The following is a 19419-nucleotide window of genomic DNA, read 5'->3' on the forward strand; positions in this document are numbered from 1 at the left end:
ATAAATATTATTCGATTTTGTTAGAATTTCCTAAGGTCTCCGTCAAAGTGAAATAAAAACCACCCCAGGCTCAAACCCCACCTATGTTGAAAATTTAATCGAGACCGGTCGGGTGATTCAAGAGTTATTAAGTCACAAACGCAGCCACTTTCATTTTTATGAATTTCTATGTCTCCTCCCCCTTTCTCTCTGCCTTCCCGTCAAAGGGAAAAGAGAAAAAACGCCCCAGGCGGTAACGCGATCTGTGTGCCAAATTCGATCGAGATTAGTCTCGTGGTTGAAGAGTTATCAAGTTTTATTTATTTTTATATATCTCCCTCCTCTTCGTTGTGCCGTCAACGTGAAATTACAAAGACATCCCAGGCCCGAACCTCATTTATGTTAAAAATTTGATCGAGATCGGTCGGGTGGCACAAGAGGTATATCACAAGCATAGTCATTTTCATTTTTATATATACAGAATTTCAAAGCACGCGTTAGAATATTTTCTTGTCATTATTTTAATGCAATTATGTGTTATTACAAAATATATAAATATAGCAATATATAGAGCATTTTGCATCGAAGAAATTGCCGTGACGAGGTTTTATACTAACGACATTTCTTCCCAGGAGAGATTACGTCCCGCGTAGTTTAGACCAAGCGAGATTCTATGTCCCAAGATCAGGACCGCAAGGTTTTGGCCAGGCGAGATTTTGGAAAGCGAGGTTTCGGCCAGACGAGGTTTTGGGCTGGCATGATTTTGTCCCACGAGGTTTTTGGGCGGCGAGGTTTTCGCCAAGCGAAGTTTCGGCCCGGCGAGGTTTTATACCCAAACTGTTTGGAATGGGTCGAAAGGACATGAGATGCCAGTGGCGAACAATACTCCGGTCAGAGCGATTTGTTTAAAACAAATTGTGAAAGCAGGATACTCCCATTGCAGCTACCTGGGTTCAAATCCCGTCGTGGCAATTATTTTTTCTGAATGGGAAGATAATGTTTATGTAATTGGTATTGTAATTGTTATTCCTTTATTGCTATTATTATTATTATTATTATTATTACCACAGAAGGAAAGAAAAAGTAATATAATCGAAGGTATTCATAGGAACAGAAAAGATATACAGTATGTCAGATGTTTCTTAGGTTTACACATGAACGCAATAATATTATTACGTTTATGGATTTACAGATAGAATTGTCATTTTATGACAACAAGAAATGGAATATAAATATTTGTTGGTGATAACAGTAATGCATTTTGTTTCGCCCTTCTTCTAGGTAGAAAGGTAAGGTGACATCTTAAATAGGATCATTTCTGTGACTAGCGTTGTAAGTTTCGTCACTATTTGCAATTTGTGCACAGCTAGGAACAATTCCTTGGAACTCATTTTTGGTCCATACTACAGCAGTAAGGATGTGCTTATCCCTTAAGTATTCATCAATTCTTGTCCAAACACGTACTTTCCAAACAGTTACGAATGAAGGTTAATACGGATGACGTATTTTTGTGTTGTTGGCATTTCACTTGTGATAGAAGTCCTCTCAACTCTTACAAGAAGTCAGAGTTTGGTACCTGAACTTCGGGGCCATTTTTTGCGAGGTGATAGTGCACATTTAAAGAGTTAATATTACAAACTGGGAGAGCGAAATGGCCAAAAATAACGGAGAAAAATGTCTTAAAGTTTTCTACTCGCGGCACATATCGTACGACGCGCGAATTTACCAAGTGACGGTGTGGCAGAGTGAGTAAAATTTGTAACTTATGTGTAAAGTGTCCCGGGTTCGATTCCTGTTCGAGTCATACATCTTTTTTTGCTTCAACCAATAAATTAGACATTTGTAACTATAAGTAAAATATTAATTCACCGTATGTTTATAATGAATAAAACAATAGAAATTTTCAAATCACTTGTAAAATCTGTCAGTGTTCCATGTTAACTGGGAAACAAAATTTAATCTATTCCGTAAATGTAATGATACTATGGTTACGACCAGTGGCGTATTTACGATTTTATTTCGGGGAGCTTTGCCAACTTTAGTCCCGAAAATGTGAAAATTCTCCAAGGTATTTCATTTACTTTAATATAGTAAATAGCATTCAGGGAGCTAAAACCCGGAAGCGCCCCCCTTAAATACGCCACTGGTTACTACAGTCGTTGTGTAGTAAATGTTCTTGACGCTTCGTGTCTACATTTGCGAATGTGACAATGTGCGAATTACAAAAGAGTGGGGAAATCCTCTTTGCAAATACTGGATGTTGCTATAAGCAAAAGAGATTTCCTCCTCATTCCCCTTGTAATTCGCACAGTCTACAGATATAGACACGAAGAGTCTAGAATATTTTTACACGACTGCGGTAACAATAATATTTACGAAATAGATTAAATTTGTTCCTACCGTAGTTCACATGAAATATTGAAAGATTTTACAAGTGATTGAAAATTTCTGTTGTTTTATTCATTATAAACATATAGTGAATTAATATTTTACTTATAGTTACAAATGACTACTTTATTGGTTGAAGCAAAAAAGATGTATGACTTGAACAGGAATCGAACCCGGAACCCTTTAGTCACGAGTCAAAAATTTTCTTCACTTTGCCACGCCGACACTTGGTAAATGTGTGCGTCGTACAATATATGCAGCGAGTAGAAAACTTTAAGGCGGTTTTTTCCGTGATTTTTGGCAATTGCACTCTCCCAGTTTGCAATAATAATTCTTTAAATGTGCACTACCAACTCGCAGAATATGGCCCCGAAGTTCACTTACCAAAGTCTGCTTTCTCTTTGTTAGACCCAGAGAAATTGAATATATTTCATGTTAGTATACATTAGAACTATCAATGTTGCGAATTATAAAAATTTCCTTAATTGCCACAGTCGGAATCGAACCCGCGACCCCATGATGAAATTAACGCTTAAGCCACTACTCTAAGACATCACTGTTGTGGGAGAAGAAAGAAACTGGATGTGTAGTGAATTCAGTAATTACACACTTTTACGATTCCAATGCAATAATGCTAAAACTTTCTGATTTCAGTCATGATAAAATAGTAATGTATTATGCAGAAAGAATAGTCCAGAGAATTCAACTTTAAATTGACAACTCATATGTACGGAGGCGCTGTCGTATGCTCTCGCCTCGGACCCTGATTTTTCACAGCACGGCATTGGACACATATTCATATTGATTGGAATCTAGTGTTTCAAGGCACTGGATTATTTAAGTTAACTAATTTAACGAACCTTCCTCAATACCTTGTTTCCTATTTTAAGCGTTTTACTCACTTTTACAGCTTTTCCACTAACAACAGGGACAAAAACACAGAAACATTGAGGACAGTAAAAATCACAAACACTATTCGCGCGTTCTTCCCTGGCCTGAAGTAAAACAATAAAATATGGTGAACATACAATTTTTGGTCTTCCATCTGCTGTGTTGTCAAATCCAGAGTTGGAGTGGGTCAGTGGGTCAAATGGATCGAGTTTTCTGAGTGGGTCGTGGGTCAACAGCATGTGACCCACTGCGACCCATCACTCACTGTGACCCACTCTGCTCAATGCATTGTAGACAGTATTTTGTGAACAGCATATTTTTTTCACCCTTGACCCTAGCCATAAAAACTAAAAACACGTTTCTGATTGGTTGCAGCTTGCGATTGTCCAAACCTTCTGGTGTATGTATTTTGTACAATAGTAGTAATAAAAGCAAATTGACACTTTGTTGCAATTGAAGAAGAAGAAAATTGAAGCAGTTGAGGTTAAATTTATATCATGGCAGTCAAGGTGGAACAAAACGAGCCCTGCGGGGATTCTAACCCGCCTCCTCCTCCTACTACTACTACTACTACTATTATTACTTATACTGTGGATTCGTATAGCAAAACTGCACACGTAACGGAATCATTTTTACTATTATTTTCATGTATTTTAATGAAAAAAAGTGTTTTGAAAATGTTAAAAATAAAATATAAAAATAAAAAACCTTCCTTCGCACGGGTTTGAACCCACACCAAAAGCAATTATAATTATTAGGCCATTGCGCTAGTACACTCGGCTACAAAGACCGCCAGTAACAGACGATTGGTTTTTGCTTTATTTATGCTACTCCAACTTACCAGAACCGCGTATTTAGCTCCTATGAGTAGGGTCAAGCGTGATTTAAAAATATGCTTCTGAACACTGGTTAATTTTGTCTACATTTTACTTTCAAGACCTCAATTTCCCTTTTTCATTTGTTTCTGTTTACTTACCTAAGATGAGTATATCTAAGTGAAAAAAGAACTTGAGGCACTTTTTAGATATTGAAGTTTGTAATTGTAATAATAGCAATAGGACGTATATTACTATTTGGCTTTCGAGACACAGCCTGTGAGTTTTAGAGGAGCTAACTACGGGAAAAAAATACATTTTTGAATCACTGTAATATTTAAATTATTATATGAAAAATATTGAATGTAACTATGTGCGCCTAATCATCACGGCCAAATTGCAGTCAAATAAAATGGCTTTTGGTATATAGTTAGGACTCAATCCAAACTGTGATGTTATCATATTGCGTTCATTATAATAATGTCGTAAGGGATAGCGGGGATTTGAATATTTCCGAAAAAAAAATTAAGTATCTCATAAGCCGTTAAACTTGCGAAACTAAAATTCAGTGTATTAACTCTTTATTGAAAATGAACAGAACGTCTTCTAGCATTTTTTAACATTCTCCTTTATGGGGAGGGTTCCACTTCCTACATATGATAAATAGATAGTGGGTTAGTTTGTAAAAATACTCGAGAACGATGGATATTAGTTGAGGAACAAATTGATAAAGAAGAAATACAGCCGGGTTCGATTCCCGGCGGGAGCTCATGTGGTTCGGATTTATGTTAATCCGTAGCTCCATGTCTCATATAGCCTCGTTGCTGTAAGGGAAGTTAAAATCAACTCAGCTCAACAAATAATAGTGCTTTGCATCATATATCCATATATGCTTACCATTCGCTTTATAATAATTGCTGGAGCTTGTTTTTTATATGGAGCGCTTAAGGCACAGGGCAGTCAACCCATAAAGTTGTAAGAAAAATAGACATAAAATTTGTAACGTAACCTTCTGTATGTTGGTCTACTTACCTTGATTTGGGACTTTCAAATTCCATCCGTTTTTTTCACTGAAAAGTATCGATAAATCAACAAGGAAATAATTAGACCATGATAATTTAATTGAAATTCATCGTACTTTTGCCCATGACGAACACTTTATGGGGAGCGAATGGCCGTAGAAACTCAAACTCCGATTAGTTAGAATTTGACAATCTGGTCTTATTACAAGTATAAACTCTTTAGTCAATACAGAAGAGACCGTGGATCATGTGTCAGAGTTGATGACAATGTGTTTTGATGGATCAGTAGTTCATGGTAGGTGGTGGTCGGAGTGGGTCATGGTGGATGGCAGGTCAGAGTGGCTCACGGTGAGTGGTGGGTGAGTGGGTCGAGTGTCAAGTTTTCATTGACCCACGCCATCTCTGGTCAAATCTAAAACCAAACCAAACAAAGAGCTATATTAATTCACAAAACGTTCAACCTCTTAGATATTCATGACATAACTATTGCATGATCTGAATAACTCTAGTATATCCACAAATCATTATTTGTCATATTTTACGAAATTAAACATGACTTTTCCGACAACCTGATACTTTAAATGTTGTTAATACGCAAAGTTTATTGATCTCATCACTTATTTACTTACTTTCGTATAATCATCAAAACCTTTAAGGTATTTCCCGTAGATATAGAAAGGTGAAATGTAGTATCCAAACTTGGTGTAGCGTGCAAGTAAACAAATAAAAAGCAACAGGATATTTCCCTCCTCCGAATCCCCTACAATGGAGTGTGTTGATTATTCAACAGAAAGACGAAATATTAAATATGTAGCCAAGTCTCGACTTTGCAATAATAATAATAATAATAATAATAATAATAATAATAATAATAATAAAGGAATAACAGAATTACAAAATCAATTACGTAAAGAATACCTTCCAATTAAGAAAAGAATTGCCACGACGAGATTCGAACCCATGTCTCTGCCATACGAGTTTCATAATTTGCCAATCTACCACAAATTTCTCATACAAAGATAAAACAATAAACTATTAGTTACGGAAGATAAAAATAGAACTTTCTTTTCCTCCACGTGTTGATTCAATTCAAAGAATGCGAAAATAATGTCTGCTAGCTTGAATTTTCGCTGATTCCAAGAATTTCAGATATCCTCTGATCTTATTGGCCGATGCAGATGGGACATCCACAGTCATGACCTACATATAGCGGAAAGGAAATCGGCTTTCGTAGCTGAGCGAGTTAGTAATAAAAATCATTTTTGGCGTTTGTTCAAACCGTGCCCAAGGATTTATTATTTTACTTTTTAAATTTTCATAAAACTTTTTTTCATTAAAATAGGATTGAAAATAATACTCAAAAAAAGTGATTTACCGATTATTTTTTAAAATTTTCGTAACACTTTTTTTCATTAAAATAAGCTTGCAGTTTTACTATACGGATCCATAGTAAAAGTAGTAGTAGTAGTAGTAGTAGTAGCAATAGTAATAGTAATAGTAGTAGAAGTAGGAATAGGAATAATAATAATAATAATAGTAATAGTAGTAGTAGCAGTAGTAGTAGTAGTAGTAGGAACGGGTTAGAAGCTCCGCAGGAGTTGGTTAGATTTTGTTCTCTTGTCCAATTTTTTCTGTATATTTTACATGACCAACTTCAAACAGTTATTATAGCGCACGAATACTGAAACTCTTGGGATCGGCGTAAATGCTGCCGGCTTTTCTTCTTTGGAAATTAGAAGTTACGATGAGGAAGAATAGTAGTAATGTAAATCGGGAGCAGCTAAAAACGATGAGGTAGCCTCAACTTGAAGAACGTTTCGTAATATTTTCCTCATTGACGAAGGTCTATATAACTTGTTTTCGAGTTAAACAAGGAAATCTCGAGTAAGTCATTGTGACACTCATAAGGAACGTCTTTTTATACGAGCATTAGTATTTTGTATAGTTTTACATGCAACGATTTTAACTAGCTAATAGTTTAGCTAAAAGGTGAAGTAACGTGGTAGGTAAGTGGTTAACGTATTGAACTTCCATTCGGCGGTCCCGGGTTCGAATCCCGGCCAGCCTGAAACTTTCAAATGTTTCAATTTCAATACATTTTCAGTGTGATAAACAAGATCTTCTCTCCTCCAGAAAGAAAAAGATGTTGCAATAAGGAGAATTGGAGAAGGTCTGTCAATGGAGACAGTCATTTACAAACTTATTTCCAGCAGTTGTTTTAGATTTGATATATTCGTCTACTTTCAAGTATTTTCTGATTAATGTGTGATCAGTGTTTTTATTTCTTTGAATATACCTTATATTATAATGAAATAATACATTACATACACAGCAATGTTGAGATTAACATATGATGTTCATTGGACAACACGCTCTGAACCAGAGAGATTGATCTCAGAATGGAAAAATGTTTCGTGCGTCTTCTACTCACAATTTTACTTACATAAAGACTTGACTCAGTGCTACCAACTGTTGTCAGTGCCGAGAAAAGTTACGTGTAAGTTGGGTTGCATCTGTCTAGGCGTTCTCACAACTCCAAATGACCTGGACCCCAAGTAATGGAATTATAACAATCAGGGGTCCAGGTACTTATGTAAGTGGCTGTACATGCCGACAATACGTCAACGTTACGGTTCTGTCCTTGCTGAACGCCTTTCGTTTAAACCTGTAAATAGAAACTACTATTTATATCTCTAGATAGAATAACGAGATTCACATGAAATTAACATGATTTATTGAGTAGTAGACATAAATCTATATTTTTGTGCAATGTCCGTTTCTGGATCACTATATGAATAGTGACATGAGACAAAAAATTCTTACAAACTACATTTTCAAGAGAATTTCCTACAAAATCCCTCTAGAATTTCCCACAAAATGGCGACACGATGTATACATCATTGTAAAGTGTGTTTCATTGCGAATCCAATGAGGTATAAACCGTGGAAGTTATATATAATTATCTTCAAGTAAATAAGAAATTTCTGAAATAACCCATTTTTCAACATCACGTGGGTATCACGGGAAGATGGTGAGTGACGGAGAAAAACTGATTACATATTTGAATTCTACGTGACAAGTTCTATTAGAATCAGGTATTCTAATTTATGTGCCAAACTCTTGTTGACTAGTATTATTATCCATAAAAGTTTGTTGTTAAAAATTACTAACTATAACAATAAAACTCAAAAATGAAAGACAAATGGATATTTTGTCTAAAAATATAGAAAGATAAGTTTAAGTATCAAGATCAAGAGTTACTTAAAATTATTGACAAAAACGGAAACATTCGTTTTAAAATTAATGATGTTTTTGAGATTTTAGAGTATAAAGACACAGACCAAGCAATAGACGAAAATACCGACGATGAAGTTAAATTAGAACATGAAAAATTAGGGTCCGTCTCCCAAACGAGTCTAAGATATAGTAAAAAAAATATTAACTAATCTGGTTTGAACCGTTTGATAATATCTTCTAAGCAATCCAAAGGTAAAGAATTTAAACGCTGTATAACATCATAAGTTCTTCCATCAATAAGAAAAACGGGTCAATATAAGATTTCTGAACCTAATGAAACATTAAAACTTGTATCAAAATTTAAGAAACAATTACAAAGATGAACAAATATATTCTCAAATGGATTTTGCGGTGGATGCAGACCGCATGCGTGGATTTTCACGGAATTCTCTTTCCTCTCTTTTTCTTCATTCCATCATTTCAATCATTTCTTACCATCACCGTCTCCTTTAGCCACACGGCATAATCGTGGGACGTAAAGCTCAAAGATTTCATTTGATTTCGAATACATTCTGTATGATGTATGAACTAGATAAATGAATAAACTTATAAGTTTAATAGTTTCACTGTAACCATCAATAAAACGTTTTGCTTTTAAACATGGTAGCTATTCAAAAAATGAAATCTTTCAGTTAATGTCCCGCGATTATGCCCTTTAATCTAAGGGAGACTGATAATTAATGTAAGTGAATGATGATGGAAGAATTGGTGGAAAGAGAAGATGGGAGAAAACGGAATACTCGGAGAAAACCCACCTACATAATATCCACCAAAAAACTTACTTGGCCGGAATCGAACCAGGGACCCCACACACAAGAGGTAAGCGCTCTACCACTGAGTCACCGTGCCCCCATGTTAGATATACACAATAAGATCGTAAAGTATATCGAGAAACATGGATACTTATTTTTAAAATTCAGAAAAGCATTTTAAAAATACTGAAAATTGATTTGAAAAATTTAGTTGAGAATTACCATTTATTATATAATAAACGTGGATATATTTGGTAATGTATAGATAGGAAAGATGATGTTTCAAATATTAACATTAGTGAGGATCAATTAAAACTATTAAAGAATAAGTGATGTTATTAAGAAAGAAGTGTTTGAAGATTAAAAGATAAAACATTCGCAGACAACGCACTTTTCAGTCGTATATCTCCTGAAATTGAGCTAGATAAAATATTTACAAGAAAACAAGATAAAGAGGTTGATTTTATAAACAAAAGACTTGTTAATATACACAAGGATATTGATCATCAAGATGCAGTAACAAGAGGACAGTTTGATCAATAAACATTAAAATTAATGAACAATTAGAAAGTGGTAGAAGTAAATTTGAAAATGTGTTAAGATAATTACAAAACACACATATAAAGGAAGATGATAATATTGATATGTTAGTTACAAAACATTTTCAAATGCTAAAGAAACTTTTAAGCTAATGTGTAGATAGAAACTATAAACTTGTTCAGCAAATTAAGAAGTAAAAACGTTAAAGATGCAGTTTTCGAACAATTTAATCTACCAAATGGTTACAAATTTCTCTAATGGAAAAATAATGCATATGGAGTTAAACCTAGATAAATACTTTTTAAACATTTTTAAAGAATACTCTAATTGAAAATTTGTCTTTTGACTTTAAAAAGAACGATATAATTACGTTTCAAGCAGATAAAAACTCTGCTATATGAGTTATTGTTAGTTAAAATAGAAAAAGAACTTTCATGATTTTCAATTGAATAAATAGCAATGATGTATTAAGTGTAAAAAACATACGGATACGGAAAAAATACGAGAAGTTAAAAAGTAAAGGGACGCAATTTTTCACACTAGGGTTTGGTAACACAGCTAGTATGCAGCGCTGAATTAGTGTCGTCTGCAACACTTCTATGCAACGTGTCACTCTCATTCCCATGTTAGTAGTTGGAGTGTAGCAGACCATTAAACATGGCAGTTCCATTGTCGATCTGCACCAAGGAGGAAATAAGGAAAGTGATTCACTTCTTGTTTGCCGAAGGTAAACCTGCGGAAATTATTCGTTGAATGCAAGCGCAGTATGGTGACAGTTGTTTATCGCGAAGCAAGATCTACGAACAGATAGAGCGTTTCAAACAGGGATGAACTTCTTTATGTGACGAGTAAAAATCGGGCAGGCCATCGACATCAACGACTGAGGACAATTTGAAAGTGGTTGAGGGTATGGTGATGGAAAACAGACGAATCACAGTGGACGAAATCGGCAATGCTTTACATATCAGTTATAGTTTAGCGTATTCCATCTTACATTGAAGGAAGCAACCTGGGGAAGAAGATTTGCAAATGATGCAGAAGTCATTGGTGCGGTGCAAAATTGATTAAAGGTGCAACCGGAAAAACTTTTTTTTCCAACAGAATAAAAAAAAATGTGAAACATTGGAAAAGGTGTGTTGGAGTACAGGGAGATTATGTAGAAAAATAATATATGTTTCAGTTTTCTATCATTAGAATAAATGTACCTTTTCTCGTGTCCCTTTACTGTTAGACTTTCCCCCGTACTACTAGAATAGAGCAAACGAAAAATGGAAGATACATAAATAAAAGTCTATGCGATATATGCGGTATTATTAAAATAATTTGTAAAAAAAAATGATTTTTTAAGTAATGAATACTAGTGTTGATTTCAGGGCAGATAGCTCCTTCCGACGAAATATTTCTTTAAGCTTTTGAAACAATCGGAACAAAATAAGACATTTCACGATCTTTCTCGTGTCTCTAGATCCCACAAACCACATCTCATTTTTGAGACATGTTTCGTCTCTGCGCACTCCTATGCGCGTGAAACTAATTATGTTTCAGTAATGACCATAATTAACGTAAACAAAAATTACACCTCTTTCAATGGAATTAAGTTTATACTATTCCTGCTACAACAACTATTAATATTATAAATACATCGAGATGAACTTGGGTATTTGGACATGCCTTGTATGAAATTCTGTTATGTCACACTGGTATTTACTTGGCAATTCGTATACAGGTATATTCAAGTGTCGAGGTCGGGTAGTCGGTTTGTTTGGAGTTTAACGTCTCTCTCAGCACCAATGCTATATAAGGCTTAACGTGAAATCCGAACAGCATGACCAAATACCAGGAATTGAACGCGGGACGTATGCTAACCACATAGCCACGAAGCAGCTAAGTGTCGACGTCGAGTAAGTGTATTAACTGTATACGGTAGCGCACAACGTGACAACAGCTGCTGCCAACATAAGTAGCATAGCCACAGTGAATTTATTTCAATAAAAACAATATGTTATTAGCGTCTTTATAGCAACTTGTGACTCGTATATTTGAGCCTTAGGAGCGTATCAGACCTATTTTTCTTTTTCAAGATAGTTCATAAATGAAAGAAGAATATAATATATATTTGTTTAATTTTCTAGAGAACAGAAAATACTACCTAGTAGACTAACCAATGTTTGTGGGGTGGTTTTCGGTTTCGCTTAGTTTGCCCACTAAGCCAATAAAGTCAAAATCGAATTGAAGGCTTACTGTTTTCAGACGGGAAAGCATATCAATAACATAAACTATTTTACTAAGTGGGCAGGGGCGCCCGAAAAAAATTCAAGGGGGGCATATCCATGATTGCTATATTACGTCTGGTATTTAATATACGTGGTTCGCTATATTATGTATACATTTTCGTGAGCCAGAGAGATTCCCGGACCCCACCCTGCTCCCCACTTCGGGCGCCCATGTAAGTGGGTATTTTTTAAGTATTAAATATGGTAATTCAATAAAGAAATATTAAGTACATCCTTTTTTACCTTTGTTATATTTTCAAAAATGTGGAAAAGATGAGTTGTTACTGATGAGCAAACAGACATAAAAAATTCACGAAACAAAATATATTACTAACCTTAAAATTGGGTGGCTCAAAGATACAGAAAAATATTGTCTCATCAAATGTCCTTTCAGTATCAGTTTTGTCCGATTGTAAGTTGCTTCCGCCATAACTAATGACTATGAGATTTGCTGCATGTTGATTAGTATTTTGCAAATTTACCACAATTTAAATTTTTTATTAGACCCTATGTAATTTAACCCATATTATTTTCGAGAAGAGAATAGATAGGGATATATTTTTGATACATCATTTTCACTGAGCCGAGAAGCCTTTGAGTCTCTTCTCACGTTTTTTCCATTGCTTTCTGATTGCAAGAGTTACTAATTATTTAAGAAATCTTTTTCGACATGATTATTTATAATAGGCTAATTTCGAATTTATTTCACATGACACTTCGTTAATATTCTGGACTGAAATGTCTAATATTGCCGCGCTACTCTATGGAAGGAGTATGTTGAGTTTCCATTGAAAAATGTTTGAGAAGAAACCTTTGATTTATCGAGAAATAAACAGAATTACTTATAGATAGATGTTATGATAAGATCGATTATAATTGAATCGTTGAGTTCGAAAACCGGTCATCTCCATCGAAGCTAATTTGAGAGGAGTGACAAATTAAATTAATCAATATGTATCTGACATATAAGGTTTTCTTGCGAGGGAGGAGTAGAAAAATGTCCGTTTTACGTTCCAAAAATGAAAACAGCCCTTTATGTCAGATGCATATTGACTAATTTAGTTTTATTTGTCACGCCTCTCAAATAGCTTCGATGGAGATGACCTGTTTTCGATTTCAACGATTCAATTAGTATAAAATATATTGGCTTCATGTAGAACAAAATTCACTCACGAGTTTTTGTTTCTTCAGAAATAATACAAGATCATTTTTGTCTTCACATACGATTTTTTTGTTTTAATACCATCCATCAACTGTACACTCTTTCACCATTTCCTTCCTTCTTCTGCAACAAATATCTTCTAACAATCATATTATAATTCCCAAATAATTACAATACATTTAAATAAATCAACATTTATTATGCATCAAGGCATCGTTTATTAGCTTGAAGCATGGGCGTGTCGCCGGGGGGATGAGGGGGACGCGTGCCTCCAGAAGTTTTCCAGGAGGAGATTGTCCCCTCCCCAGAAAATTGTATAGCAGTGATTCTTTCACAAATACCTCGGCAGAAAGGATGAAATACTTGAATGAAAACGTCGATGGTCAATTAATGATACCTGGAATAGGAAAAGAATTACAATTTCATTGAAGAAAATGCTACAACAATTACCGAGGTATCTAAATGAAGTACTGAACATAGCAAGACTATTAGCTACACCGAAAACTACCATAAAGCGTGCACACATTCATTTTCAGCAAAAAGAAAGTTTTGAAACATACATTTGTACCTGAAAATGTAGATTATAATTGAAAGTACGTAGTTCTTAGTGCATCTTTTTATTTGTGTAGCTTTCGCTTTGTGAAAAACTTTTAACTTGCTTCCAAGACAAAAAATATTTAGAATCTCACTTAGTGCTTATCAAAAGTTTCATGCTCAGTTTCAGATATTTCTGCCTTGAGCATTTATCTTTAGTCTTGCGTTGCGCTAACCTCGACAATTGATGGAAGACTTACATTACCACATTGTGTTTAATTTTCGAAATATGACTGAAAACCTGCCTAGAAAGACCCATTGTTCTCGTGTGCTGATGTATTGTATATATATATATATATATATATATATATATATATATATATATATATATATATATATATATATATATATATATTTGTGTGTGTGTGTGTGTGTGTGTGTGTGTGTGTGTGTGTGTGTGTGTGTGTTTGTGCGTGCGTTTATGAATTGTCTGTAAGACAGTAATTTTTTGAAGACAAAATTTGCAAGAACTAAATACTGATTTGTACGTCCACTCAACAAGTGAAACCACCCAACCTTCAATCAGTTTCTTGAAATATTCATAAATGTCAGTGCCGATGAGAGTACTTTAAGGGTACACTGTACTGAACCACGAAACCGTAGAGAGAATAATGGGGAAAATGTCGAACTCTGATATTTTAATCATACTAGATGAGTCCACAGACGTGATTGGACAAATATCTATGCTTTGGGCGTTTTGACGTTCCCCTTCACAGGTGAGGAAATGTTGTGTAAGATGAATGGAGAAACTAATGCTAATACAATGTAGAGTTCGTAAAAGTGTCATGGTGGTTCCAGGCCAGGCAGTTCCTATATGATTTATGTACAAGGGTTGTTCAAGGTTGACCGGGATTTTCGTACGTAAATAATCGATAAATAGTTGGATCATGATGAAACTTGCGAGTGACGTAATGTATTCGCTCGACATGACTTATTTGACGCATACGCAGCAGTTGCAACGAACATGGCGGCAAGCAGTGTGTCTGTGGCTGTGAAGCAGCGTTGTGTAATCAAATTTCTTGTTACTTAAACCAGCTGAGATTTTCAGAAAATTGCAACCATAGTATGGTGAACAAACGATGTCACGGACAAGAGTGTACGAATGGTGTGAACAGTTTCGCGAAGGACGAGCGGTGGTAACAAATGAAGCGCATGGATACATTTGCCCGACTGCAGTCACACCAGTAAATATCTCACGTGTTGAGCAAATGATTCTTGAGAACCGGCGAGTAACAGTGCGGGATATTGCTGTCGAGGTAAATATCAGTGTCGGGAATGTTGAGACAATCACTTCCCCGCCAGTTGACATTTGATCAGAAGTGGACACGCATGACGGTCTGTGAACAGCCGAAATGCGCTGGGAAGTTGTGTCCCATCCCCCATACAGTCCAGATTTAGCCCCCAGTGATTATTATTTATTTGCACCCCTTAAAGACCATCTGGGAGGGAAGAAATTCAGGACAGATGAAGCACTGCGGAACGATGTCCTCCAGTGGCTACAACAACAACCAAGTCATTTCTACTCCAAAGGAATCAGGGAGCTGCCACAACGTTGGCAACGATGCCTCGACGCGGACGGAGAATACTTTGAAAAGCTGACGTAGTTTTTTGCTTCTTGTGCTGTTTCCTCAGAAGAAATAAGTTCCGGTCAACCTTGAACGACCTTTGTAGTTAAGCAACTAAAATCTATGATCCAACAGTAAAATAGTTTAACATGTTTGTCAATTTCATCATAGTCCATTAGTAACAAATACAATATTTCACATCAAGTGGTAGAGCGTTCACCTCTGGTGTTTGGGGTCCCGGGTTCGATCCCAGTCCCCGCCAAGTGAACTTTGTGGTGGACAAACACCGTGTACGTGGGTTTCCCCCGTTTCCTTCCACTTTCTTCATTCTACCATTTCATTCATTACTCATCATCACCGTCTCCTTTAGCATAACCGGCATAACCGTGGGACGTAAAACTTAAAGATTTCATTTTTTCATTTCAATATTTCACATCAGTTCGTCTCTACCCTGCAGAAGGTTCTGAATGCCCCGAATCACACTGTTGCCCACAAAGAAACCACAGTTTTGATTTTCCGAACTTCCCATTCATTATTTGGTATAACAAACGGTTCTGCGAACTCGAAATATTTTAACGACCAGTTCTAGCGAACCGGCTGAATAGCACCACTGCATATTTGTAACACATTTCGGTCATTCTGTCCGTACCATGTTAAATATGGTGTTTATCTTCAGGCTGATATTCGAAATTAGTCTCCGGTCAAAGTATCGCTGGCTGAACTGGGAAGTTGTTCATTGTTTATTCAATTGTTGACAGTGAGAACGAGCTGAGTGTGCCCTCCTAAGGACAACACACTACCATACTTCATTAGTCCCTGCAAATAAGCCAGGGCAATTATTCATGTGGTGCGTGACATTTTGTATATTCATACTCTATACTTTAATCAAAGTTCATCCAGGCTGATTCTTTGCATTTTTACGATTTTCAATATAACGGAAAAGCAAGAAGTATTTACTTAGTGGAGTGCTTTTCAGCAACGAGGTTGCACGAGAAGTATGCAAGTTTGGTTATATGAGACGTGGCCCTACAGATTAACGTGCTATCCGAAGCATATAATCTCCCACTGGGAATCGAACTCGGGTCTTTAACTCCGTAGGTGCGCACACGTACGTAAGCCTATGTGATTCGAACGATCGGATTTCTTATGTGAGAAACAAAATGAGTTCAGGATGAAAAGAAGACGATCAATTCACTAAGTCCATATATATTCTATAGATACTGAAGGTATTGTTCACTTCACGCTAAGGATATCCAATTCTGTCACAGTAGGAATTCTAGTTCTTTCTTTGGGTATTTATTAGAAGCCATATATGCTGAGAATATTTCTTATGGTTTCTTAAACTTATATGACGCGAGCGTTTGGTTTCTAAATAAGCTGCAAGTCATCACATCAGATTAAACGCTTTTTTATTTATTTATTCAATGGGAGAAATCTTTTAGTTTTACGATTTTATTGTTATTTCGAACATATTTATAATTGTAATATTTATATCGATTATTTACAAGTAAATTTCATTTTATCAGTAGATAATAGATAAAATATTTAATAGGTTATATTTTCGTTTTAAAACCTGATGCAACTGATCATTGAAATTTGTAACACAAGAAGTAATCCTCTTGGCTCTACGTTTGCGGAATGTGTATAATATGAAAAGATGGTTTTATGTATGGTAAGTGATTGATTAACAGCACCTGCAGCAACCTCAATCTTGGTAACTCCAATCGATGAAAGGAAAGATAGGGTAGTTAAAGTAAATATATGTTTGCTAGGTGTTAGTATCCTCACTTGATGAATATAAGCGTCGAAATGCAGCTGCAGTGATGGAATTGGTGTCTTAAACAAGAAAGAGGAATATATCTACGTTAGCCACCTTAATAGAAGCGTGAAATCACCAAACGAGAAGACAGGTATCTTGAGGTATACCTATTCCGGATCATATTGCCACATAATAAATACGTCCCCAAGACTTCGAGAACAGTATTGCGGTGAGGTAAGGTGATTTTGAGTTTAACGTCCCTTTCAGCAGCGAGACTATATGAAACATGGACCTATTGATTAACGTGGAATCCGAACCACATGATCTTCCGCCGGAAATCGAACTCGGATCTCCCACACCAAAGGCGCGTATGCTAACTGCTTAGCCACGAAATAACTCGAGAGAGGTATTGCATAGCAAGCAGTATTTGCACGTGTGGTTCGATGTGTGATTTGGGGCATTTTTTCATTGTGTTCATCGCAGCAACTTAATTTGAAATGAAATCTTTAAGTTTTATGTCCCACGTTTATGCCGGCAAGGCTAAAGAAGACGGTGATAATGAGAAATGAATGAATGGGGGAATGAAGAAAGTGGGAGGAAATGGGAGAATCCCGAGAAAACCACGCATACGGTGTTTGTCCACCACAATACGAGCTGGAATCGAACCAAGGAACCCATGCACCAGAGGTGAACGCTCTACCACTAAGCCACCGCGGCCTCTTTTTAATTTGAGTGCACACCATATGCATCTGCGTCTTGAATGATGCCAAGAACATAGAATCTATTGGTGTGAGTAGTATGACGTCTTTTCTCCAACAAATGTCCCTCGTCTGCGGCATGCAAATAAGAGGGGCTAGGTGCTCTATGTTAAAATTTAGAGGTTTGTACAGATTTGCCCTTGACAGTCACGTTAGTTTATTGTAAAGTTTTCTAATATTTTATAAAACATACAGAAAGCTAAAAGTATATTTTATAAGTATCTTCAATTTTCATATTTTAAGAAGTAAAACCTGTTATTTTACGTTTTTGTAATCATTTCTTTAAAATGTAATTAATTTACTTTTTAGGTGACAAATTAGGGGATATTGTAAATCCTCAGAAAACGTTTGGACAAGTAAACTTTGAAAGCAACTTGGGAAGGGAAATGTACAAGAAAACGCATAATGATTATCTCCCGAGCGAGCAAATTGATAGAGAGTAAGTTTGAATGTATTATATTCATTCGAAATAAAATACTGTTTTCCTTTTCATTCCTTAAAAGTAGAATCCGCAAGCATTTTCTTCCCCTTGTTTCTTTCAAAATGTAAAAGAATGTATAGCTAACTATAAAACTTGAAGAACATATCGGCTTAGAACATAGAGTGTACTATGAAATAAAATGGTCCGAGTTTCCATTTTTAGTAACTCTTTAGGTACGGCTATCTGTCTTTTCTTCAGAGACGCGAAGGAACTGCACACCTTAAAAGCCATTCAGAGGCCTATGATTGAATATTGAAAGATTTTTTTCTTGACAATTTAACGCATAATGCAAAGGTTAAAGGTGCTATACGTGGGCCTTACAACAGTACTTGAAAGTGGCGTACGAAAGGGTATGTTTCTGGGTTGACCTTCGCTCTTGAGTAAAATATGCAAAAATAAACATTGTGCATATTAAGATATGTATACAAAGCCCTGAAACGATATCAGCTTGAAAACTTGAACCACCTCGACAAAATTTCTGCGTATTACTGATGCCTGAGATGACAGTTGGTCCTGTTGTCACTAGTTGAGATAACGTAGACTTTTCAGGTCATATCTCTTTGTAGGGATGAATTTTCTTGGTAAGCTATTCGATGTATATGTCACACAGTATATAATTCTTACATTTACAGAAGTATTATTCCTGTGAGGAGTTCTTTGTAAATCAATGTTTCTTCATGGGCTTCTCTGAGTGCCACAATAACCTGAACGCTTTCTCTCTCTCTCTCTCTCTCTCTCTCTCTCTCTCTCTCTCTCTCTCTCTCGACGGTTAAATTATCTTTTCGATACTGTTCGCAATCATATCGCTGATAAACTTGGTCTGGTAAAACTTTTATTTCGACGGCATTGCACTGCTGCATGTACCTGTACTTCAAATCCAAGTGCTAGTAATTGTAGAGTGGATTACACGAATCTACGTATGTCCTGTAAGCAGCGGCTCAAATCAACATTGGGGGAGTGGGTAATACCGTTCCCATAATCTATTTGTTTTAAAGCGATGTTCAAAATATTTATAAAGCTGAAAAACAATGCTGTGAAGGATCAGAGAAACAGAGTAGTCTTCAACATTGGGAGACGGGCAGATTTGTGTATTATTCTGGGGGAACATCAATTTCACTTTCCTCTGTAGCAATCGGACACAAA

The 19419-nt window shown here is 35.9% G+C and overlaps 1 protein-coding gene across 1 annotated transcript in view; it reads left to right on the top strand.

Annotated features, from left to right (window-relative positions):
- LOC145687174 (EF-hand domain-containing family member B-like) overlaps positions 1-19419 on the top strand; it is a 101609-nt gene that overhangs the window by 54803 nt on the left and 27387 nt on the right. Inside the window, exon 4 of the mRNA XM_081760640.1 lies at positions 18105-18234. Coding sequence (XP_081616766.1) covers positions 18105-18234 — 130 coding nt within the window. The remainder of the gene's footprint in view (positions 1-18104; positions 18235-19419) is intronic.

This window comes from Thermobia domestica, chromosome 1, assembly GCF_964235325.1.
Source record: "Thermobia domestica chromosome 1, izTheDome1.hap1.1, whole genome shotgun sequence".
Classification (NCBI taxonomy): Eukaryota; Metazoa; Arthropoda; class Insecta; order Zygentoma; family Lepismatidae; genus Thermobia; species Thermobia domestica.